At 39.5% G+C, this 23,744-nt stretch overlaps 1 protein-coding gene across 4 annotated transcripts in view; it reads left to right on the top strand.

Moving 5' to 3' along the window:
• Positions 1 to 23,744, top strand: part of Wdpcp (WD repeat containing planar cell polarity effector) — a 370,658-nt gene that overhangs the window by 317,509 nt on the left and 29,405 nt on the right. For all 4 annotated transcript variants that reach the window (XM_029554805.1, XM_029554808.1, XM_008850627.3 and 1 more), the window contains one exon: positions 15,047 to 15,185. In XM_029554805.1, the coding sequence (XP_029410665.1) occupies positions 15,047 to 15,185 (139 nt within the window). The remainder of the gene's footprint in view (positions 1 to 15,046; positions 15,186 to 23,744) is intronic.

Raw genomic sequence — 23,744 nt, 5'->3', positions numbered from 1 at the left:
GTAATAATAATAAGAGAGAGAAGCAATTGAGGAAGACATCCAACATCAACCCTGGCCTGCACGTGTGTATAAATGTGCATATGCAACTGCATGTATAAATGTGCACACCCATACACTGCACACACAAATTAATGAGCTAAACTCTTTTATAAAAATGAAAAAGTTCAGACTAAAGAGCAAAACAAGTTCCAACAATTGTGTTGCTTATAAGGCATACAGGCCTATGGGGGAGTAAGGGGGGGAAGTGGACAGATAGACTGTGGGGAAGTAAGGAGGGGGGAGGAGGAAGTGGAACAGATAGACTATGGGGAAATAAGGAGGGAGGGAAAAAACAGAAAGATTAAAAACTTAAAAACAGATAAAGATTCAGACAAATGGAAAAATTATATTTGGACATCATATCTGGTATGCAGATTTTGGACCAATAAGAAAGACAGAGAAAGAAAGACATGTTAAAAGTTACAATTTATGATGAAGACACTTGAAATCTTAAAATAACACAGCAAAAAGCTGCTTCATTATGTAGAAGTTAAGTAGCATATATGGAAAAATAAAGATAACTCTAGTGTAGAAGAAGGCTTTAATATACCTGTCTCAGAGAAGTTTAAGTGGAGAAAAATTAAGATACAGAGACGTGAACAGTATTGTCAATTAGATTAAGCTAAGAAACTCTGAAAATAGAGGACATAGATTATTTTTAAGTACTCATGAAACATTTAGGGGAAAATGACCATATATTAAGCTACAAAGAAAACGCCAATAAATACCAGTAAATTTCAAATAAAAATAATACACAAAAGTGTACTGTGATCTGAAAAAAAAGAAACTAAAAACAATTAAGAGACTCTGTGGAAATAAATTGAAGACCAATTTGGATGTCTAAGAAATGTACAATTTACCAGACTAATATTAAATCTTAAGTGACAAATTACCTTAGAAAGTAGGAAAATTAAAGTGTTTCCCCAGCAATAAAATTCCTCATTCAAGTGCTTTAATGGAGAAATTCTGTCAGGTGTGAAATGAAGTTGCCAAATGGTTCTTGAACTTTTCCAGAGCACCAAAAAGGAGCACATTTTCAAAATTTCCTTAGGAGGAAAGTAAAATATTAAAGTGAAACCTGTAAAATTGTACTGATGACCATGCTCAGTGTTGAATATTACAGATGTGTGCCCCCATGCCTGGCTTTTATATGAGTACTGGGGATCCAAACGGAGGTCCTCATATTTGCATAGCAAGCACTTTACACTGAGCCAGCTCCCAACTTCAGCTTTTAAACACATGGAATCTGTATAACTGAATGACTATAATAGATGTATTTACAATAAGATTGTATTTACCCCTCATTCCTTGATGAACTCCAGGAGTATGGTATTTAAATATAAGCAAGTCAAACTATATAAGTACTAAAAGAAAAAGCAGGTGAAATTTGGGGCAACCTTCGAATGGAGGGATCTTTTCTGGAAGTGAGTGGTAGACAAATTGCACACCTCCATCACATATGTTAGCACCCTGATCTCTAGGACCTGTGAGTGAATATGTTGTGTTACATGGTAAAGCGGACGTTGCAGATTTAATGAAGGTTACAAGAAAATTATCCTGTTTTATCCAGATAGCCTGAAACTAATCAAATGATCCAGAGTCAGAAATTCTGATCACAATAAAGATGTGGTAGAAAAGGAAGCTTGAGAGATTTAGTGTTAGAGAGACTTGATCTGCTGTTGCCAGAGAAGTTCCTGTGTAAAGCATGGAAAGGTGTGTGGGTGTCTTTGAGGAAGGCCCAGGCCCGCTGACAGCCTGCAAGTGAGGATGCTAAGTCCTCAAACCTCAAGGTTTTCTAAATTTGTTTTGGTATTTATTTATTTTTGTTTTATGTGTATGAGTATTTTTGCACTGCTTGTATGTAAGTGCACCCATGTCATACAATGCCCATCGAGGCCAGAAGAGGGCATCAGATCCTCTGAAACTGGAGTTACAGATGGTTGTTAGCTGCCATGTGGGTGCTGGAAACTGAGCCCAGGTCCTTTGCAAGAGCAGCCAGTGCTCTTAACCATGAAGCCATCTCTCCAGCCCTGACCTGAAACTTCCAGTTTTTAAGAGATAAGCTTTAAAATACTTCAAACAAAACGATCTATCTGTGATTTGGTCCCCAATAATCTGGATTTTCCAGGGTGTAGAAAGGTAGAATGCGCAGAAAAAGCAAGATTGGACATATGCTGACAGCTGTGGAAGCTGGGCGATGGGCAGCCTGGTGTCTTTACATTGTCCTCAGAACTGGAATTGTCCATGATAAGTGTTTTTGTATATTCATAAACATCCATAAATACCTTTATGCCCATCATATTAATGTTTTACAGGAAGAATTTCAAGATGTAGGCTTTGTAGGCTGGAGTGTGAATATTTTATCTTTATAAACACTGCCAAAATACCCTTTGAAACATATCAGTAATCAACAATATATAAGATGCCATTTCTTAACACACTTACCAGCCATCCGAGAAGCTGAATGAGCTGCTTGGAGTCATATGGCAGAACCTAGAATCCCCTCAGATGAATCTAGCAATTACCACACTGCCCAATGAGTGCAGTGTACTAAGTAAACTGCTTGTTTAGAGACAGGGTCCCCCTGTAGCCCCAGCTGGCCTGGAACTCATGTAGACCATGCTGACATCAATCTAACGGAGATCCACCTGCCTCTGCCTCCTGAATGTTCCATGTTAAGAATTAGCAGTTCAAGTAATGAATGCAAAATCCCTCAATGATGTTTCCATTGATATTAACTCAACAATAAGAGTTTTTAAAAATCGTCCAGGGGTTGGTGCTATAGCTTAATGGCAGGGCACTTACCTAGCATGTTCAAGGCTCTGGGTTTAAAGAAATTAATAGATGATTAGTAAATTATCTAACCAAATCTTCAACTTTCCATTCCTGGTCCTATTGTTTTTTTGCTTATAAAATCACCGTATGTTTTTGATAGAAAATATAGAAATGAAACTATGGAACTAGTTAGTACCTTACCACTATATTTGAACTAAGGTATGGATGAAGACCATGGAAATTCAATAAATGGGTTTAGTGACTCTAGATAGTCACCACATTTTCTGACCTGGGACAAACAATAAGAAATAATATCTGTTCTTTTCTTAGTAAATTGTCTTCCCTGTCTAGTTACTCTAGAATAAACTGGCTCAAACACTTACTTTTCCCTATGATGTACTTTGATTGCAGATCAATTAAAACATAGCTATGATACAGAAAATGAAATTCAGGGCTGGAGAGATGGCTCAGCAGTTAAGAGCACTGGCTACTCTTGTAGAGGAATGGGTTCAGTTCCCAGCACCCACATGGTGGCTAACAACTGTCCTTAATTCCAGTTAATAAAAATAAATAAATTCAAAAAATTATATAATCTCAATTCAGGAGTGATAGTGCATGCATATAATCCTAGCACTTGGAAGACTGAGGTAGGAGAACTTTTAGTTCAGGACCAGCCTGGACTGTGTAATAAGACCCTGCCTTAAAAAAGAGAAAAACTTGAAAAAATAAGAAAGTATATAAATCTTAATATATTTATATTTCTTCAAAGAAGAAATATATTTAGTCACATCAACTCATCAAATATCTCTGACATAATGAGAAAAATTAAATGTTAAAGACAACCTTTGGTTCATAAAGAAATATAACCTGCTGGGCATGGTGGCACATGCCTGTAAATTCCAGCCCTAGGGAGGTGAAGACAGGAAGAGCAGGCATTTAAGTCCAGCCCTGGCTACATAAGATCCTGCCTCAAAAAATACTCCTCCCCCAAAATAAATAATGGTAGCCCAGTGTAATATACAGTTTGTCATAAATATGTGAGCTTCACTGTTTTACTTATTTTTCTAGTGTAAACTATGCTATCATGAACACATGCTGGTATTTCCACACTAGAGGACGTGGCTTTCATAGAGATAACATCACTCTGAGGTAGCTGAGACCAATAGTCCAGGACTTTGTAATGGTACTCTGAAAGATCTGTTGCCTGTGCTAACTCTCTTAGGCCAAAGTAGCATTCTCCTTTCTTCCTCTTTGTGGTGGTTTGAATGAACAGTGTTCCCCCATAGGTGCCAATTATTTGAACACTTGGCCCCAGTTGGTGGTGCTATGTGGAGAGGGTAGGAGGTGTGGCCTTGCTGGAGGAAGCGCATCACTGGGGTGGACTTTGAGAGTTCTTAGCTAAGTCCCTTTCCAGTTTGTTCAGCTTCCTGAGTGCTCAGCTTTCTGCTCCAGCTTCCTCCTGCCGCACCTCTTCCACCTCGATGGACTCTTATCCCCTGGAACCATAAAACCAAATAAACTCTCCTGTAAGTTGCCTTGGTCATGGTGTTTCGGTACCACAACAGAAAAGTAACTAATACACTCTTTACTTTTAAGCTGTTGACACTTACTGAAGCATCCTCCTGCTTCCCTCATCACCATCCTTAGTCTTTTTTTCAGTTCTAAATATAATTCCTTATGAATAACATGGAAAATACTGTATTTGAGAATACTAAAAACAGCGAGTTGGGTGGATCACAGTGGAGCATCCTATAAACCCTACCTGGGCAACATAGTGAGACCCCTGACTCAGAAAAGTCAGCTTCACAGCGTCTGGAATCACCTGTGAGACAAGCCTCCAGGGAGGGATTCTTTGCAGGTTAGCCTCTAGCCGTGTCTGAAGGATCATATTGATTAGGTTACTTGAGGTGGGAAAACCCACCATACAAGTGGTCAGCACCATTCCCTGGGGTGCAGAAGGAAAATGCTAAGGGAGCAGCAGCATCACTGCTCTCCTCCTCCTGCTGTGAGGCAGTGTGATCAGCTGCTTCATAGCTCCAGCTGCCTGACTTTCCCACAGGATGGACTCTTGAGCTTGAGCTATAAGAGAATAAGCCCTTCTTTCCTTGAGGTGCTCTTTCCAGGGTTAGGTATCACCACATCGGAAAAGGGATGAACCTGAAGTTAGAGAAAATAATGATGACAAAATACTTTTAAAGATTTGTAATAATTCCATGCTGGTCATGAAATACATTCATGAAATTGTGTGGTGTTTTCAGGCTATTGGTATATCACAGTTTTATAAATCGCTGCCAGAAGATTTTTCCTTTCAGCCTAATGCTCTCACTGGTAAGTAGAAGTTATTCAATAAAATAATCAGGTTCATATTATCTTAGGAGTTTGACAGGCATCTCCTTTCTATGTAACTATCAAGATTTTGCATATAGCCACATATAATACATATTTATTCATATACCAATATATACACTCACTCCTTTTTGTTTATTCTTGGGCTCCAAAGGTACATACTGCATTGTCTTTTGAGAAACTTAATTTTAAAAAAAATCTTCATTGTTCAGTAACTTTTAATGATTAATATTTGGTTCTATAAAGATTTTTTTTTTGAAAAGACAAATATCCTTGGCCTATATGTAAAATATTAAATTAGTAGGTTAAGGCATAAAATGTAATGTTTGGCTACTTTCAGATGTGTTTGTTGACATATATTGGGGTTTTTCTTTATTTCTCATAAATTACATTTCAATTTTCTTAAGAGCCCTGGCTGAACCTCTAGGATGGTGTAACTCAACTGAGATCCTCATTCATTTATAACTGTCTTTTAAGTACAACGCTTATTTTAAAACAAAACAACACATACCAAAAGACTAATACTTCTTAAAAGATTATGCTTAGGGATTTCCTAAATTGTTTGAAAGATCAGTATGAAAAATTCCTGTAAACAGTTTAGTTCTGACAGAGTCTGTGTCCTTTTAACTTGAGACTTTACAGTACAATTGTTCTGTAAATATCATAATTTTCTAAATATTGTGCAATACAAACAAAGAACCTGTCAAATGGCTTATCTTATAGTTATCAATTTGTTTATTTTTATTCCTCCAAAAAGCTGTATTTTTTAACAAGAGCAGCTGCTACTTTGTAAATATTTTAATGGCTCCTGTTAAGTAGAGCTGTCAGTTTAACAAACAATATTATAAAAGATTTTCATTCTTCCGTGTGATTGCACATCTTGAAATGTGTTTTACCCTGAAAATCCTTTGGAGATTGTAGACTGGCAAAGATATCGCCTTTGAAGGCACAAAGCCAACAAAAGAGTAGAAAGATTTAAAGAAAAATGTATAGAATCACCAGAGAAATGGTGACATTCATTTCAGAAGACAAATGTGTAAAGCACTCAGTTCTCTTAGCTTGCCTTGCTTGTAAGTCAACAGTTTGTTGAAAGAGAACAGCACAGCCTTTATTTCAAACATTTCAGGTATGAACCTTGATTCTTCTGCCATTTAATAGACACTAGTTTCAAGGAAGCCAATTAACCTTTTGGATCCTTAGTTTCTGTATCTGCAAGTGGAGTAATCATACCTACCTAAAGGCTTTACAAGGTCAGTATGAGAATTAGAGATAATTTTTGTTACTGACCTTACTCAGTAAAGGTGACAGTTATTAGTCTGCCTTTTCAACCCAGAACCAGGAGCCTCCTGTCGTGCTTCGGGCTTTATGTCTGCTTTACACTTGTATGCACCTAGCTTATCTTTATTTGTTACCATTTGTTTATTTCTTGGAATTCAAAGTAATAAACATTTTTCAGTTCTTACGTTTTTTTGTTTTTTTGTTTTTTTTTTTTTTGGTTTAGTTTTGGGTGTTACTGGAGATGGAACTTGGGGCCTTCTGCAAGCAAGCACTTTACCACTGAGCTACATCCCCAACCCCAAAGTGATATTTTAAAGATGACCTAATTTAGCACTTAAACACTTTTAACATCCATTCCATAGAGTGAAAGCATTTTTATTGCTGCTATTGTTAGTTCTTTGTTCTATTTTGCCTTATTGTCATTGTGATGAACTGAGAAAAGGCAACATGGGAAGAAAGGGCTTTATCTGGCTTACAGGTTGCAGGCTATGATGAAGCCAAGACAGGAATTCAGGGAAGGACCCTGGGGGCAGGAACCTGGGGGCAGGAAGCAAGGCAGAGACCCGGAGGAATGCTGCTTACTGGATTGCTTCCCTGCTCAGTTAGCTTCCTCCCTTCTTTCCCCTCTCCCTCCCTTTTTTAAATTTATGTCTAAGAGTGTTCCACCCTCCTGTATACAAGTTCACCTGTGTCATGCATTGCCCATGGGGTCAGAAGAGGGCATTGGATCCCCAGGAACTGGAATTATGGATGGTTGTTAGCCACCATGTGGTGCTGGGATTCAAACCCAGGTCTTCTGCAAGAGCAGTCAGTGCTCTTAACTGCTGAGCTATCACTCCAGCCCCTTAGGGACCTTTCCTATACAGCCCAGGCCACCCAACCAGAGGTGAGCTGGGCCCTCCTACATCAGTTAGCCATCAAGAAAATGTACTGCAGACATGCGCACAGACCAATCTGATGGAGGAAATTCCTCAACTGGGGCTCCATCTTCAATTGACAACCATGATTAGCTATCACACTGGTTTTGAGAACAGTTTCTATGTAGTCCGGGTTAGCCTCGAACTCCTGATGCTCCTGCTTCTGTCTGCCAAGTACTTGGAATACAGGTGCGTGCCACCACACCAGGCAACTTTAGCACTTTTGTTGAACAAATAAGAAAATAGAAACTCAAAGATGAAATGACTCGTCTAAAGCCGCAGTTAAAAGCAGAGATTATACCTAGATCTCTTGAGTGTCTCACTGTTTTCTTTCTTTTTGTGAAATAAAGTTTGGTATTTCTTCCTGGGATCACATGTGAGATAGAAGAGAATAAAAACAGTGCAAAAGATTAGGAAAAGGAAAAAAAAGAGAAACAAAGCAAACTAATTTTTGTTCTGCGTTAGGTGCAACAGACTTTTTTTCTTCTTCTTCCTTTTTGGTGTTTTTGAGACAGGGTCTCCCTATAGCCCCAGCTGGCCTGGAACTTGCTATGTAGACCAGGCTGGGATTAAAGGCACATACCATGCCTCACTTCTAATTTTTAATGTAAGCACCTAGAGCTACACAGTTCCCTCTTAGAAAGACTTAGGTATTTCAGTATTATTTAATTCTAGGAGCTTTTTTTTTTTTTTTTTTTTTTGCTTCCTTCATGATTTCAATAATGTGTTGCTTAATCTCCATGAGTTTGTATATATTTCTGTACTTTCTCTTGCTGTTGACTTCTAGGTTTTATCTTATTATGGACAGATAGAAGGTAGGGTATTGTTTCAATTTTCCTATATATGTGATCTATTTTAGAGAAGGTTCTTTGGGCTTTTGAGAAGAATGTGTATTCTTTGGTATTTGGGTAGAATGCTTTGTAGATGTCTGTGTTAGAAAAATAAGGACAAACCAATCCCAAAAGCAGTTGATGGAGTGAATTAATGAAGAACAGGGAAGAAATTAAATAGAAATGAAAAAAATAAAAAGAATCAATGAAGCAAAGAGTTGTTTCTTTGAAAAGATAAACAAAATTGGCCAAACTTTAGCCAAATTAACCAAAAGAGAGAGAGAAGACCTAAATTAATAAAACTGGAGAAGAGAGATATTATAACAGACATTGAGGAAATTCAGAAAAATCATGAAAATATACTTTAAATTTTTATATTATACTAAATTAAAATATTTAAAAGAAATGGATGAATTTCTAGATGCATATGAACTACCAAAGTTAAACCAAGATGAAGTAAATAAAAAGATCTATGACAACCAATAAGTGAGATAGAAGCAATAATTAAAAATCTCCAAACTTGAAAAAAAAAAAAAAAAAAAATCCAGGGCCCAATGGAGTCAGTGCAGAATTTTCCAAGATGTTCAAAGAAGAAGAAGAAGTAATTCCAATACTCCTCAAATTAGTCCATAAAATAGAAAAGGGAAGGAACACTTTTTATGAAGCCAGTAATACTCTGACACCAAAACCCTGATCACAATCCAACAACAATGAAAAGAATTATAAGCAAATCTCTTTGGGGCTGGAGAGGTGGCTCAGTGGTTAAGATCATTGGCTGCTTTTGCAGAGGACCCAGGTTCATGTCCCAGCACCCACATGGCAGCTAACAACCGTCTGCAACTCCAGTTCCAGGGGATCCAATGCCCTCTTCTGAACTCCTTAGGCATTGCATGACATGGGTGCACTTACATGCATGCAGGCAATATACTCATACACATAAAACAATAAAAATAAATAGATATTTTTTCAAAAACTCTCAATAAAACATTTGTAAATCATATTCAAGGATTCATCCAAAAAATCATTCACCATGATCAAGTTGGCTTCATTCCAGGATGCAGGAATGAAGTAAATAAATGTAATTTATTACATTAATGGACTCAGAAATCACATGATCATTTCAATTGATCCAGAAAAGACCTATGACAAAATCCAGAATCCCTTTATGATAAAAACTTTAGGGAGAACATATCTTAACATAATAAAGGCTATCTACAGCAAATGGATAGCCACCATCATGTTAAATGAAGAAAAACTCAAAGCATTCCCACTAAGATCCGGAATGAGACAAAGGTGTCCATGCTCACCACTCCTATTTAATACAGTGCCTGAAGTCCTAGCTAGAGCAATAAGACAAGGAAGGAAATAAATAGGTACAAATAGGAAGGGGAGAAGTCAAAGAACCCTTGTTTGCAGGTGACGTGATTCTCTACATGAGCAACACAAATACTCCACCAAGGAACTCCTAGAGCTGAGGAATACTTTCAACCAAGTGGCAGGTCACAAAATAAACACAACAAAATCAGCAACCTTCCTGCATACCAAAGGCAAGCTGAGAAAGAGATCACAGAAGCAATCTCATTCACAATAGTCTCAAAAAATTAAGATGCCTTGCAATAAACCTAAGCCAGGAAGTAAAAGGCCTGCACAGTGAAAACTTCTTACTATGGCTCTGTAGTATAATTTGAATTCAGCTATGGTAATACCCTCAACAGTGTTTTTATTGTTCAGGACTGATTCGGCTATCTGGGGTCATTTGTGCTTCCAAATGAATTTTAAGATTGTTTTTTCAATTTCTATGAAGAATTTGATGGAGAGTGCATAAATCTGTAGAAATAGTATGGAGGTTTCTCAGAAAACAAAGTCAAAATGCCAAGTGCCCCAGCTATTATGTTACTGGGTATTTTCCCAAAGGCTTCTTAAGTCCTGCCACATCCTACTTCCACATCTACCTTAATTCTTCACTATTCCCAATAGCTAGGAAGTGAAATCGGCCTAGACCCATCAGCATGTGAATAGATGAGGAAGGTGTACACACACACAAAGGAATTTTATGCAACCATAAAGTGAAATCATGACATTTGCAGGAAAATAGGTGGAACTGGAAATTATTATATTAAGCAAAGTAACCCAGACTCAGAAAGACATGTGGTAGCATGTTTTTTCTCATGTGTTAATCCTGTTTAATTTTTGTATCTATGTATATATTTGTGGGGTATGGGTCATGAAAATAGTAAGGGGACCAAGAGTGGGGAAAAAGAGTCCTTAAAGGAAGGGGAGATGATAAAAGAGGGTAATAAATGTGGGATGAAACCAGTAGCTGGTGAGAGAGGGGCCAGCAGGAAGTGGGATGGCGGAGAGGAAGAGGGAGCAAAGTGTGTATGAAAAGCCCATAATGAAATCTCGTACTTTGATTGCTAATTGAAAAATAAAATTTTTAAAAACGGGCAAAAGACTGGCATTTCTCTAGAGAAGATATACAGATAACCAGTAAGAATGTGAAAAGATTCACACCATTAATGATTAGAGAACTGCAACTCAAAGCCACAGTGTTTCTAATTATTTTCTACTGCTATGATAAAACACTGACCAAAACCAGCTTGGGGAGGAAAGGGTTTATTTCATCCTATACTTCCCAGTGATAGTCCATCATTGAGGGAAGTCAGGCAGGAACTCAGAGCAGGAGCATGGAGGCTGGAACACTGCTGACTGACTTGCTCCTCTGGCCTGTGCTCCGCCTGCTTTCTTCTAGGGCCTGCCCTGGGGTGGTACCATCCACCCCACTGCGTTGTTCCGGTCTTGGCTTCCAGCTCAACACAGCAACTGTGGGCCTTCCCCGCCAGGGTCGCTACTGAGTCTGGGACAGTTTTCTCGCCAGTGTCTGCCAACGCTTGCTTACTTTCCTGCTGCAAGGGATCACTGGTATTCACAGGCATTTCAGATACTGCTGTGGACACCAGCTGAGCGATGACAACCAAGGACAGAAAGGGAAAGAAGGAAGCTGTGGAGGGGCAGAGAATGAATGACAGTGCTAATGAGGAATTGAGAATCAGGAAGGTGATGATGGTAGATGAAGTAGGTGATCGGATGAAGGAGATTGAGAGGAGGAGGAGGCTGAGACAGCTGTGGGCAGATGAGCTGCTGAAGATGATAGTGATGTTGACACCAGGAGCAGAAGATGGATGACAATGACTAAACAGCACCAAAGGAGAAGCTGAGATTTGAAAAAAAGGCTGTTGTGACCTCTTCACACTCCCCTCGCCTTTCTCAACCCTAAACACTGTGGCCCAGAGAGGCGCACTGCACCCACAGGAGAGAGGCTCTGCCTTGTTTATAAATGCTTTAAAAAGGAAAGCGTGTTTGTATTTTTTGCTTATATTTTGTATTTCTCTACATAGTGTTAGGGGTCAGCCATTTTTAATGGACTCAGTGTGCTTTGTACGGCTTCTGACTTCCGACTACTTTTTTTCGTGGCCATGTTCATTATGATCTTGTAGAGGGAGGGGAACATTAAAACTTAAGGCAAAACAGATCTTCTCCCATGCGTTCCAGCCACTCTTGGGTATGCATTTATCTCTACTGTAAGTGGTTTGCGTGAGATAGCTAAAAAGGGAAAGGGAAAGCCCTCTTCTATATCTTTTCAGTCTGTGAAATTGCTGTTTGTTGTTTGTTATTCAGTCTGATGTATGTGTGAAACAAGGTTGTCCAACAATAAACTGAAATTTTATTTTGCTGAGTTGTTCTAACAACAACAAAAGGAACTCCACAGCGGTCAGCCCCACTACTGGGTAGACATCTAAAAGGACTGAAAGCAGGATCGTAAGAAATGTCTGTACCAGTTTTATAGCAGCACTGTTCACAATTCCTATAGCAGACACTCAGAAACTGCACTTGGTAAAGAGCATTCACTCATCTCTTCGGCCCACAAAGGCAAAATGAAGTCTAGCATCTGCCTCTATTTTATACCCATCTCCTTCAGTTAGCTGATTACATCTTCATGTAGGTGTGGAAATCACTCAAGGAGTGCCAGTCTAGGAACGGGTGAGACTCATCTCATTCCCCTTCGAGGATAGTGGAACAATATTGGTGACTGGAGCGTCTTTTGGTCAGCTTTTTACAGTGTCCTGTTCCAGACCCTCAAAAGGCCACCTAAAGATCTCCAGTCATTATCCTAAATCTGCAGTCAAGTCACCTTGTATTTTAGAACAGCAAAGCCTTGCAGGACAGACTTCCTCCATGAGAGCAATTACCTTTAATGGTGAGGCTGCACCAGAGCACTAGTCATTCATGAGAACCAGCTTATCCCTCAAGAAATAAGGGTTTCTTCATACCACCCTGTAACATCAGGATTGAGACAGTGATCAACCAGACCACATCTTGACCCAAACTGCTTAATTACGGTATCTCTTGCCCCTGCCCCAGTTCTGTTTAAAGCTGAAGCTCGTGCCCATGCTCTGAAGATAAACTTGTAGTTATTGGATCCCTGTTTGTCTTTCCAATATGCCCCACTGATTAAATTTCCTTTCTGTTTAATTGGCATATTAGCACTCCCAGGCCTGGAGCTTTGCCTTACAATTCTAGGAGATGGAGCAATCCAATGACCATGGACAGATGACCCAATGAACGGAATATTATTCATCCTTAAAAGGAAGAAATCCTTGCACATAATACTAAGTAGCCAAACCTGGGGGCCAGTTTTATTTCATGAAGTAAGCTAGTCACAGAACTGTAAAAACGGATGCACAATATCTAAATTTATCAAGTTCATATAAACAGAAAATGAAATGGTAATTATTGGGCTGGAGGGAAGAGAAAATGAATTGTTAATGGGTGTAGTTTCAGTTTTACAAGATGTTAAAGTTCTATAGATATTTTGCACAAGGATGTAATAAACACTACTGAACTGTGCATTTAAAAAGAAGATGGTAAAAAATGTTTTGTGGCTATCTTGCCACAATTTAAAAAATTTAAACACAACCTACATGCCAGATATACTATGATCCTAGGAATTTTATTTTTTCATAATGTTTATGTTTCTCACAATTAATACATTTTTCCATAACTTCATCATGTTTCAAACAATCTGTTAAATAATGCTCTGTCAAAGTTGCTAAGAAGAGACCTCCCTTAAAGTGACAGACGTGGTACAGCACTCATCGAAGAAGCTTCTTTTTGCAACAGATGGAGGTGACTTCAGAGTTGCACATCTGGTCAGGCACAGACAACATATACCTGGGAGCTGCCCAGTATGAGGTGACACATCTGCAATCGAATCTCTACAACCAAGGCTCATGGGACATAGTGGAGTAAGGAGTAGAGAGAGGGCTAATGCACCCCTCAACTCCCACCAGTGAGGCGTCCATATACATCAGAGTACAGTACACACAGAAAGCCACAACTGGCCAAGTTTTGGAGAATAAGAGACTGTACAGTGTAAGATGAGACTCCTATGTGGACCCTCACCCACCCATGGCTCAGGGACTATTGAGGAAGAGGAGGCAGAAAGATTGTAAAAGCCAGGGCTGGTTCATGAACGTAAGGAGGTGGAGGCTTCCAGGCCCCTGGAGACTTACTCATGTGAACCTGCAGCAGCAGGCTCAATTAAACAAGGGCCCAAAGGGGAGGTGAGAAATAGGTGGTGGGCCAGCACTAGACTGAGAACTATTTGAGACTGCTTGCTGCTGGGTGAGGGAGAGTATGACTTACATCCGACCACTGGACAGGCTGACTAGACTCCAGTGGACACATTTACACTGAAGGACATTTGGGTACAAACACCTGAATGAATAGGACTCGGCATGTATGGCAGAGTGCAAAGGGTTCATTGAGGGGATAGGGGAGGGGGTCTGGATTTGAGTGGGAAATGTATGAAAATTTAAAAGCTCAATTTTAAAAAGTTGCTAAGTTTCTCTACATATCACATCTGTATGGCATGGGAATATGCCTCTCCATGTATATTTTAAAATTCCAATTGAAGGCTGGTGAGTATAGCTCAGTGGTAAAGAGCTTCCTTAGCTTGCCCAAAGCCCTGGTTTTGATTCCCATCACCACCAACAACAAATTATAAAAATTTTAAAATAGGGGTTGGCAAGATGGCTCAGCAGATAAAAGTGCTTGCCATCCAAATGGTGGATGGGGAGAACTGACTCCCACAGGGAGTCCTCTGACCTCTGTATGGATACATGTGTGTGTGTGTACACACACACACACACACACACACACACACACACACTATAAATAAAGGAATAAATAAATGTTTTTAAACACTTTAAATTTTTAAAAAATAATGCTCACTGACAGTTCCCAGTACACACATCAGAGAACTCATAACTGCCCATATCTCTAGTACCAGGGGCTCTGACACCTTCTTCTGGGCTCCATTGGCACCTACATACATTTGGTACACATAAACTCATGTAGTCACATACATATATAAAATCTAAAAAAATAATTTTTCTTTCCTTTATAATTTTATATCTAATATATGAAAATAAAATAATTTCTTACAATTTTCCAGAATATTAAACACTATGGTAAATGACTAACAGCAAGCAAGGAAAGAATAATTGATTAGTAAAGGGTTGACAGCAGCCCTTTGATATGGATAGGCAAGGTATAAAAGAATTTTCAAATTTGATCTTGAAAACACTTGTTACACGATTGAATTCCCTGGCTGAGACTAGTTTAGCAGTGATAGAACTCAGAAGGGACTGGAACTCTAAGAATTCCATCCTGTGCTAAACAGCAAATCAACAAAGGAAGACGTTCCACTGGGGCACGTGAACACTTTTCTGTAATTTTATTCATGAGTTAGCAGAAATTGTATTTGACTCATGTCTTATTCATTTTTTAAAACAACAGAACTCCTGGGACCCTTGGACAGAGGGGACATGCTAAATGAAGCTTTTGTTGGCCTGTCTTTAACACCTGAAGATGATTCATCTGGTTCAATGCACAGACATAGTATTCAACAGAAAATACAAAATGGCTCTTACAACAGGTAAGATATGTTGAATTGAAAGTTTACTGTCTAAGAGAAAGTATTTTATATCCAACATTTTAAATATCCCCTTGCTGTATGTTGCTTTTGTACCCTGCCATTTTGCTGTAAGTACCTTATCAGATCTAAGAGTTTTGTGCTGGAATCTGTTGGATCATTTATGTATCATATCACCAGCAAATGGGGATCACTTGACTTCTTCCTTTCCTACGTGTATTCCTCTTATTTACTTCTATTATCTTATTGCTCTTATGACTCCAAGCACAATACTGGACAAAAGTGGGGAGGGTGGAACCCATGTCTCATTCTAGTTAGTAGAGAAAATGGGCTCAGATTTTTCCTATTTAGTGTAATTTTTGTCTGTAGGTTTGACATACATGGACTTTATTATGTTGAGATATATTCCTTTATACCTAGTTTCTTTAGGACTTGCATGCAGGTGTGTTGAACTATGTCAACTGCTTTTCCTGAGTCTGCATTTACTGATTAGCATATATTGAATCCATCTTGAATCCTTGGATGAAACCAACTTGGTCATAGTGTACAATCTTCTTACTGTGTTCTTGAATTCAGTTTACAAGGTTTTTTTTCAGTGTGGGTGTGGGGGATGTGGATGTCAGTGTGAATCAATGAGTTTGGTTAGTGCTGTTTGCAAGAGCATGGGTGAGGGGTTCTTTACTGGGTGACAGGCGACTTACCAGTAGCTCCATCACCGAAGAAAATCTCTCTCCCTCTCTAGCAACCATGAACTGCCTGTAAGTGCTCAAGGAGGGGTGGGGCCTCATGAGTCCCTTCTTTCCATGACAGAATGTTGACAGGTTCAATCTTGTGGAGGTCTTGTGCAGGTAATCAAACTCCCTAGAGTTCAAGAGTGCAACAACCATGCTGTATCCAGAAAACAGTGTTCTACAACATTCCACCCCTTCCTCTAGCTCTTCATTCATTCCACCCCCTTTTCCATGATGTTTCCTGAGCCTGACAGAGAGTACTATAGATGCCACACCTATGACTGAGAACTCAGCAGTTAGGCCAGCTATGACTCTGCAGTAACTGCAGCCCCCTTCAAAAAGAAGCTTCTCTGACCAAAGCTGACAGCAGCACTATTTTGTGAGCATAAATATCAGTATTCAGGAGGAAATTTAACAGGTACATCATGTCAATTTAACAAAATGGAAACAGAGCTTCCTCACTAAGGCCTATGACTTCTCCAGCCAGGAGCATTGACCAGGTTTACAGTTCCAGACTTGAATTCCCTCCAGTGGAGAATCCCTGAAATATAATCAGAAAACCATTGGTTACCTATGTAACAGTCATACCACTGTTACACCTGTGGGCACATCTTGCCTGGCAGGTCATTAGTGTAGCACACAGGGTGGTCCACAGCTGCTAAGACTGTTAACGGCAGTTCTCCTCTACCACCTTTTGGCACTATGAGAGCTATCTGGCAGAGAAGAACCAGTTTGATTTCTCTAGGTTTTGCAACCAAAGCATGTGGTATCTTCAGCAATAAGAGTTTTATAATCTAGTTCTGAAGAGCAAATGACAATAGTGACAATATCTGTTATTGTTTTAGGGAGCTGCAGGGCCTCTGGCCAACATCTCATAGGGAGATAGCCAATCCCTGACAATGAGATTTTTGTTTAATAACCTTATAGATTCTGGAAATGAATTTGTCTACCTCCATGGCCTACTTCTGTTCAAACTTTTAAATAAATTTAAATTTGCGTACAAAGTAACAGGTTTTCTAATTGTGGCTCTTCATGCATACTTATTTCTGGCTGACCATCTTCCATCCCCATCTCCCTTTCCCCCAGCTCTACTTATGCTTTCTACCCCCCCCCAGTCCCCCTTCCACTTTCATATAGTATGTGTTCAACTCCCTCTTCTCCCTTCAAGCCTCTTTGCCCCCTCTTGTTGGCCCTTAAAAGCTAAGATCTACATATAAGAAAGGGTTGTTTGTCTTTATGAGCCCGAGTTACTCCGCTTAATATATTTTAATTTCATCCACTTTCCTGAAATTTTCATTTTCTTTATGACTGAACAAAATTCCATTGTGTTTATACACCACATTTTCATTATCAGTTCATCAGTTTGATGGACATTTACACTGATAGAATTTCCTTGCTATCTCAAATAGAATGGTAATAAACAAGTATGTGCAAGTATCTCTGTAGAAGGACAGAATCCTTTGGATATGTACCCAGGTACATCTGGGTCATATGGTAGTTCTATTTTTAATTTTTGAGGTGACATCTACAATGATTTCCTTAGTGACTGCACCAGTTTACACTCCCACCAATCATTAGTAAGGATTCCCCTCTCCCACATCCTGCCAGCATTTGTTATTTGTTTTCTTGATGGTAGCCATTCTGACTGGGGTGAAATAGAATCTTAAAGTAGTTTTAATTTGAATTTCCCTACTGTCTAAAGATGCTTATCACTTCTAACCATACTTATTCACCATTGGCAGTAGTTCTTTTCAGAACTTTCTATACAGTTCAATAGCCCATTAAGTTTTTTCTATTTTTCTTTTAATTAAATTTGTTCTTTGACATTTTTATACGTTATAAAATGCATACTAATTACTCTCATCTTCCACTCCTGTCAATTCTCCCTCCTCTCTACAAATCCCTTTCCTACATTCATGTCTTTTTGTTTTGTTTTCTGACCCACTGAGTTTAGCCAAGACCATCTGTGTCACCATGGGTTTGGAACTGTCTATTGGAGCTTGGTGGGCTGACCAGTTGGTACAGCACTGAAGGCAATGACTTCCACTGTCCAAGTATCCTTCAGCATTCAGTAGTGCAGCAGGGTAGGATAGGACCCCAGGAGTCCCTCCCCTACCCATGTCTGGCTATTGACAGGCCGATTCTTGTGTAGGTCCACTGTAGGCAACTGCAGCTACTGTAAGATGAATTTTAATGACTGTGTTGATGGCATTCTGTAGCCCTTCTCCCTGTTTCCTGGCCTGTACATTCTTTCTACCCTCTCATTCCCTGAGCCTTAGAAGAGGTGATTAAATACATCTTATTTAGGGCTGAGTGCTCAACTGTCACTTATTAGTATCTTGAGCTGAGTTTCCACATTTGCCACCATTCACTGAAAAGAATATTAAAGCTCATTAAGCCTGAGAGTATCATTTGTCTATGAGTGTAAACATAGACATCTAGAAGGCAGTTTGACACTACATCAGTTTAACTTAACAGCGGTAGTAAGTTTCCCACTAGGGTCTATGCTGGCCATATACTTTGTGTGTGTGCGTGTGTGTTTGTGTGTGTGTGTGTGTGTGTGTGTGTGTGTGTGTGTGTGTATGTGTGTTGAGACATGGTCTCACTACGTAGCCCCAACTGGCCTGGAACTCACTACATAGACCATCCTAAGCTGGCCTTGATCTCACAGCGATCCTCCTGCCTCTGCCTCCTGAGTGCTGGAATTAAAGGTGTGTGTCATACTTTTGACTCGGTTTACAGTACCATGCATGGGTTTCCTCCTGTGGAGCAGGCCTCAAATCTAATTGGAGAGCAGTTGATTACCCCACACACATACAGAAATACTACTATTGCACAAGTGAGTACATATTGCCTGTCAGGTAATTATCAGGTTCATAGGGGTCTCAGCTGGGTAAGACCCTTCCTCCATAGCAGCCTGAGTAGCACCTTCCAGCACTAGGGAAACTAACTAGAAGGGATCAAGTTTCCAGCTCAGTTCCAGATTGTTTCCTCTGTATCTACAACCCAGGTGTGTGGTGTCTTCAGCAATAGTGTCTTATCATCTAGTTCTGGTGGGCAACCAGGAGGACTGCAAGAGCCTGTATTGTTCTATGGGCCTCTGAGGCATCCCTGACCAATAGCCCATGTAGAGGTATCCCACACTTGGTGCTGGACTTTTGTTTGGCAACCATAGCTTCTAAGAGCAGCAATAAATGAGTATGTGCAAGTATCTCTGTAGTAGGACAGAGTCCTTTGGATATATACCCAGGTACAACTGGGCCATATGGTATTCTATTTTAAATTTTATACAGTCATGCAGAATATCTCTTTTTTTCTTAATAATGTTTTTTATTATTTTTTATTTTATGTGTATAAGTATATTGCCTTCATGTGTGTAAGTGCACCCGTGTCATGCAGTGCCCAGGGAGTCAGAAGGTGGTGTCAGATCCCCTGGAACTGGAGTTTCAGATGTTTGTTAGCAGCCACATGGGGAATTGAACCCAGGTCCTCTGCAAGAGTAGCCAGTGCTTTTAAACACTGAGCCATCTCTCCAGCCCCTCTTAATAATAGTTTTAATTTGGCTGGTTTACATATGGCCCTTTCATATACCTTTCTTACAGTTTACCCTCCCCCCTTCTCTCCCCCATCCCCCGATTCTCCTTGCTTAACCCTTTCCACCCCCAGCATCTCCCTTTCTACTTTCATTTTACCTCTGTTTTCCTATTCCCCTCCTCCCTTAGGGCACCTCCCCCAATGTCCTCTTTGTAGTTTCTTAGCACCAAAGGTACTCTGTGTTAAACACACATAGCTCAAGATTTGAAGCTAGGGTCCACATATGAGAACATTTAGCATTTTTCTTTCTGAGTCTGGGTTATCTCATTCAGTATAATTTTCTGGGTTTCATCAATTCACTTAAAATTTTAATAATTTCATTTTTCTTTATAAATGAATAAGATTCCATTAAATTCCATTCTGAATATGTACCACATTTTCATTTGTCCATTCATTGGTTGATAGACATCAAGGCTGAGTCCATTTCCCAGCTACTCTAACTAGAGCAGCAGTGGACATGGTTGTGCAAGTATCTCTGAGGTAGGCTATAGAGTCTTTAGGTATATGCTCAGCAGTGGTATAGCTAGGTCATATGGTAGTTTGTTGAGAAACATTAGCCCATTTTTATTGTTTTTGTTGTTTTCTTATTTTCTTTGTATTTTCTAGATATTATTCTGTCAGACGTATAGCTGGCAAAGATTTTCTCCCATTCTGTGGGCTGTATCTTCACATAATTAGCCATTTCCTTTTCTGAATAAAAGCTTTTTTTAATTTCAAAAAGTGAAATTTGTCAAGTGTCGTTTTCTTTTTCCAAGCAACTGGAATCCCATTCAGAAAGTCTTGCCTATGCCTATATTTTTAAGTGTATCCTCTACAAAAAGTAGCATTTTCTGATATTCAAGTATAACATTAAGGTCTTTTATCCTTTTGGAGTTGACTTTTATGCATGGTGAGAAATAAAGATCTAATTTCATCTTCTACAGACAGGTATCCAGGTTTCCTAGCATCATTTGTTGAAGAAGCTGGTTTTTATCCAATGAATATTTCTGACGTCTTTGTCAAAAATCACATGGCTGCAGCTATGTGTGTTGATATCTGGATCTTCTGTTCTATGCCATGTCAGTACCATCATGGGTTATCTGTGTATGTATGTGGGGGGCTAGAGGGGAAGTGATGGGGGGATGGTATGTGTGCACATGTGAATATGCATGTGACACCAGTGGTCAGTTATTGTTCCCCAGGAGCCATCCAACTTGTTTCTTTGGACAGGATCACTCCTTAGCATGAGGTCCACTAACTAGGCAAGGCTGGAAGTGTTCAGTTCTCAGGGATCTGCCTGTCTCTACCTCTCCAGGACTTGGATTACAAGCATGTACCACCAACCATGCTTGGGTTTTTGACATGGGTTCGGGGGACTGAAGTTGGGTCCTCAAGTTTGCACAGCAGGAACTTTACCAACTAGCTGGTTCTCCAGGCCCCATAGTGATTTTGTAATAATGGCTCTGAAGTATAAATTGATATCAGACGTGGTGAAATTCAGCCTTACTCTTTGGTCATTTGCCAAGGCTATCCAAGTTCCTCTGTCCTTGAATTAAATGAATTTTAATGTTTTTTTTCTATTTCTGTGAAGAATGGTGTTATAATTTTGATGAGGACTGAATTAAATCTGTTATTTGCTTTTGGTAAGAGCCATTTTCACAATATTTCTTCCAATCTACGAGCATAGGAGCTCACTTCATTTTTTTTTTTTAATGTGCATGAGTATATTGCCTACATGCGTGTAAGTGCACCCATCTTGTGCAATGCCTGCAGAGGTCACAAGAGGGTGTCAAATTTCCTGGGAACTGGAGTTATGGATGATTGTTAGCTGCCAGCTGGGTGCTGGGAATCAAACCCAGGTCCTCTGTAAGAGCAGCCAATGCTCTTAACTGCTGAGCCATCTCTCCAGCCCCTTGTTTCATCTTTGAGTGTGTTCTTCAATTTCTCTTCAGTGTCTAAAGTTTTTGTTATAGAGGTATTTCACTTCCTGGTTAGGTTTATCCTCAAGATTTTTGTGTGCCATTTGTGAATGGGATTGTTTTCCCGATTTCTTCCCCATCGTGTTTGGTTTTGATACCTAGTAAAGTTACTGAATTTTCTATGTTAATTTTGTATCCTGCGTCTTTGCTGAAAGTGTTTATTGGTTCTAAGAGTTTTCTGGTGAAGTCTTTAGGGTCTCTTATGTACAGAATCATATCATTTGCAAATGAGCATTCTTTGATCTTCCTTTATTATTTGTATCTCCTTTATTTCCTTATTTTATAGTTCTGTTGGTATACCTTTTCCACATGTCCTTCATGTAGCATTTCCCTTTAAGGTGAGGTGTATTTCTTGGTGTGAACAAGAACATAGATCCTGATGTTTTTAAATCCAGTCAGCATTAGGGAATTGAGACCATTGATATTCAAAGTTATCATTGAAAAGTGTATGTTAATTCCTGACATGTTGTAGTGTTGGATGTTTTCCTATTCCTCAATTACTAAAATTTTATAGAACATTAAGTAAATGGGGAATAAATGGACAGAGAGAGAGCTGGATGCAGGTATCAAGTATGAAAGGGATCTGGCCTGTTGATGTCACTTTGCTGGATTAGACTTAGTGTCTCAGAGATCCTTCTCTGGCTCCCAGAAGTCTGTTTATGCCCAGGGCCGACCAGTTTTTTGCCTTGGACCTTCTTTTGGATGATCAGGTTACACCTGTGGTCTGGCCAGGAGACAGAGCTTCAAGAGTGGAGTCTCACTCAAATGGTGCTCATACTGGCCTGTGCTTCAGGCACCCAGTTGCTAACGCTGCCCCTGCCCCTGCAACCCTTCTATTGTCTGGTGAGCTGCTTGGACCAGGTTTGGTTCCCTGGCAAATTCTGGCGCTGATCCAGTTTCCACCTTGCACACTACTGACACAAAGACTTCTCTCACACAGCCTGGCAGAATTCTGCTAGTCCAGATTCAGTGTGTGCTCCTGTGTCTCTTGCTTCTGAACAGCTCCCAGAGGTCTTTAAAATGTTTGTTCCTGAATGTGCCATGTAGATTTCCTGAGATTTCTGGAGCTCCTTTTCTCTGGAGCTGGAGTTTGCCAAACAGTCAATACCTTGAGGATGAACCTGGGTTTGTAAAGTCTGTCTTTTACATTGCTCTGGAAGGTAGAAATCACCCACTTCTTTAAAGAGCATCTAATAGCCTTTCTCCAGAGTATTCCCTGAAGACTGGCAGATGACACTTGGGTGTTATCCACTACATTCATAAATGAAGCTTTGTTGAACCACAGCCACATCCATTCATTTATGGCAACTGCCTTTGTGCTACAACAGAGTTGAGAAGCTGTAGCAGTGCCCGTGTGGCCCACCAGCCTAAAACACTGTCCCTTTGGAACAGCTGGCCGGTCCTGGCTCGCTCCTTAGTTGCCGCTTTGTCTTCATTCTTCCCTTGTGACTCATGTTAGTTTGATTTTACTTTTGTTTTCTTTTGGTTTTTGAGTTAGCATTGCTTCATGTATTCCTTTTACTGATAAAAATGCTTAGTGCAAGTCTGAACCAGTATAGTATTATATTCTATATGACCACAATGAAATAAAACTTGGGATGAAGAAAAAGAAAAACAACAGAATATACACACAAGCTCATGGAGATTGAACAGCACACTGCTGGATGATGAATGGGTCATCAAAAGAAAAAAAAAAAAAGAAAGAATTGGAAGCATTCCTAGAATCAAACAAAATGGAAACAGATCATACTAAAACCATTGGGACGTGATGAAGAGTCTTGAGACATTCATAGCTTATAGGTATCTACATTTTTTAAAAAATCAGAGAAATCTTAAATAAATACCAAATGATGTGCCTGAGGGCTTTCAGAAAACATGAACAAATCAGTTGCTGGAAAGAAATAAGATCAGTATAGAAATTAATGAAATGAAAACATACCAAAAAAGATGCACAAAGAAAGAGATGATTCTTTGAAAATATAAACAAGTTTGATAAACCTAAATTAGTCAAAAATAGAGAAAAGACCCAAATTAAGAAAATTAGAGAGCCAGACACCATGGTGTACACCTTTAATCCCAGCACTCAGAAGGTAGAGGCAGGTGGAGCTCTGTGAGATCTAGGCAGCCAGCAAGTTCCAGGCCAGCTGGGCCTACAGGGAGACCTGTCTCAAAAAGACACAAAAGAAAAGAAAAAAAAAAAGGAAAAAAAAAAAAAAAATTTAAAAGCTAGGGGGAAATTTTTTTTTTTTTTTTGAACGGTTTCCCCCTAGTCTCATCCT

This window comes from Nannospalax galili, unplaced genomic scaffold, assembly GCF_000622305.1.
Source record: "Nannospalax galili isolate Female #2095 unplaced genomic scaffold, S.galili_v1.0 scaffold805, whole genome shotgun sequence".
Taxonomy (NCBI): Eukaryota; Metazoa; Chordata; class Mammalia; order Rodentia; family Spalacidae; genus Nannospalax; species Nannospalax galili.
The sequence above is the reverse complement of the archived record's forward strand: the minus strand, read 5'-3'. Positions and strand labels throughout refer to the sequence as shown.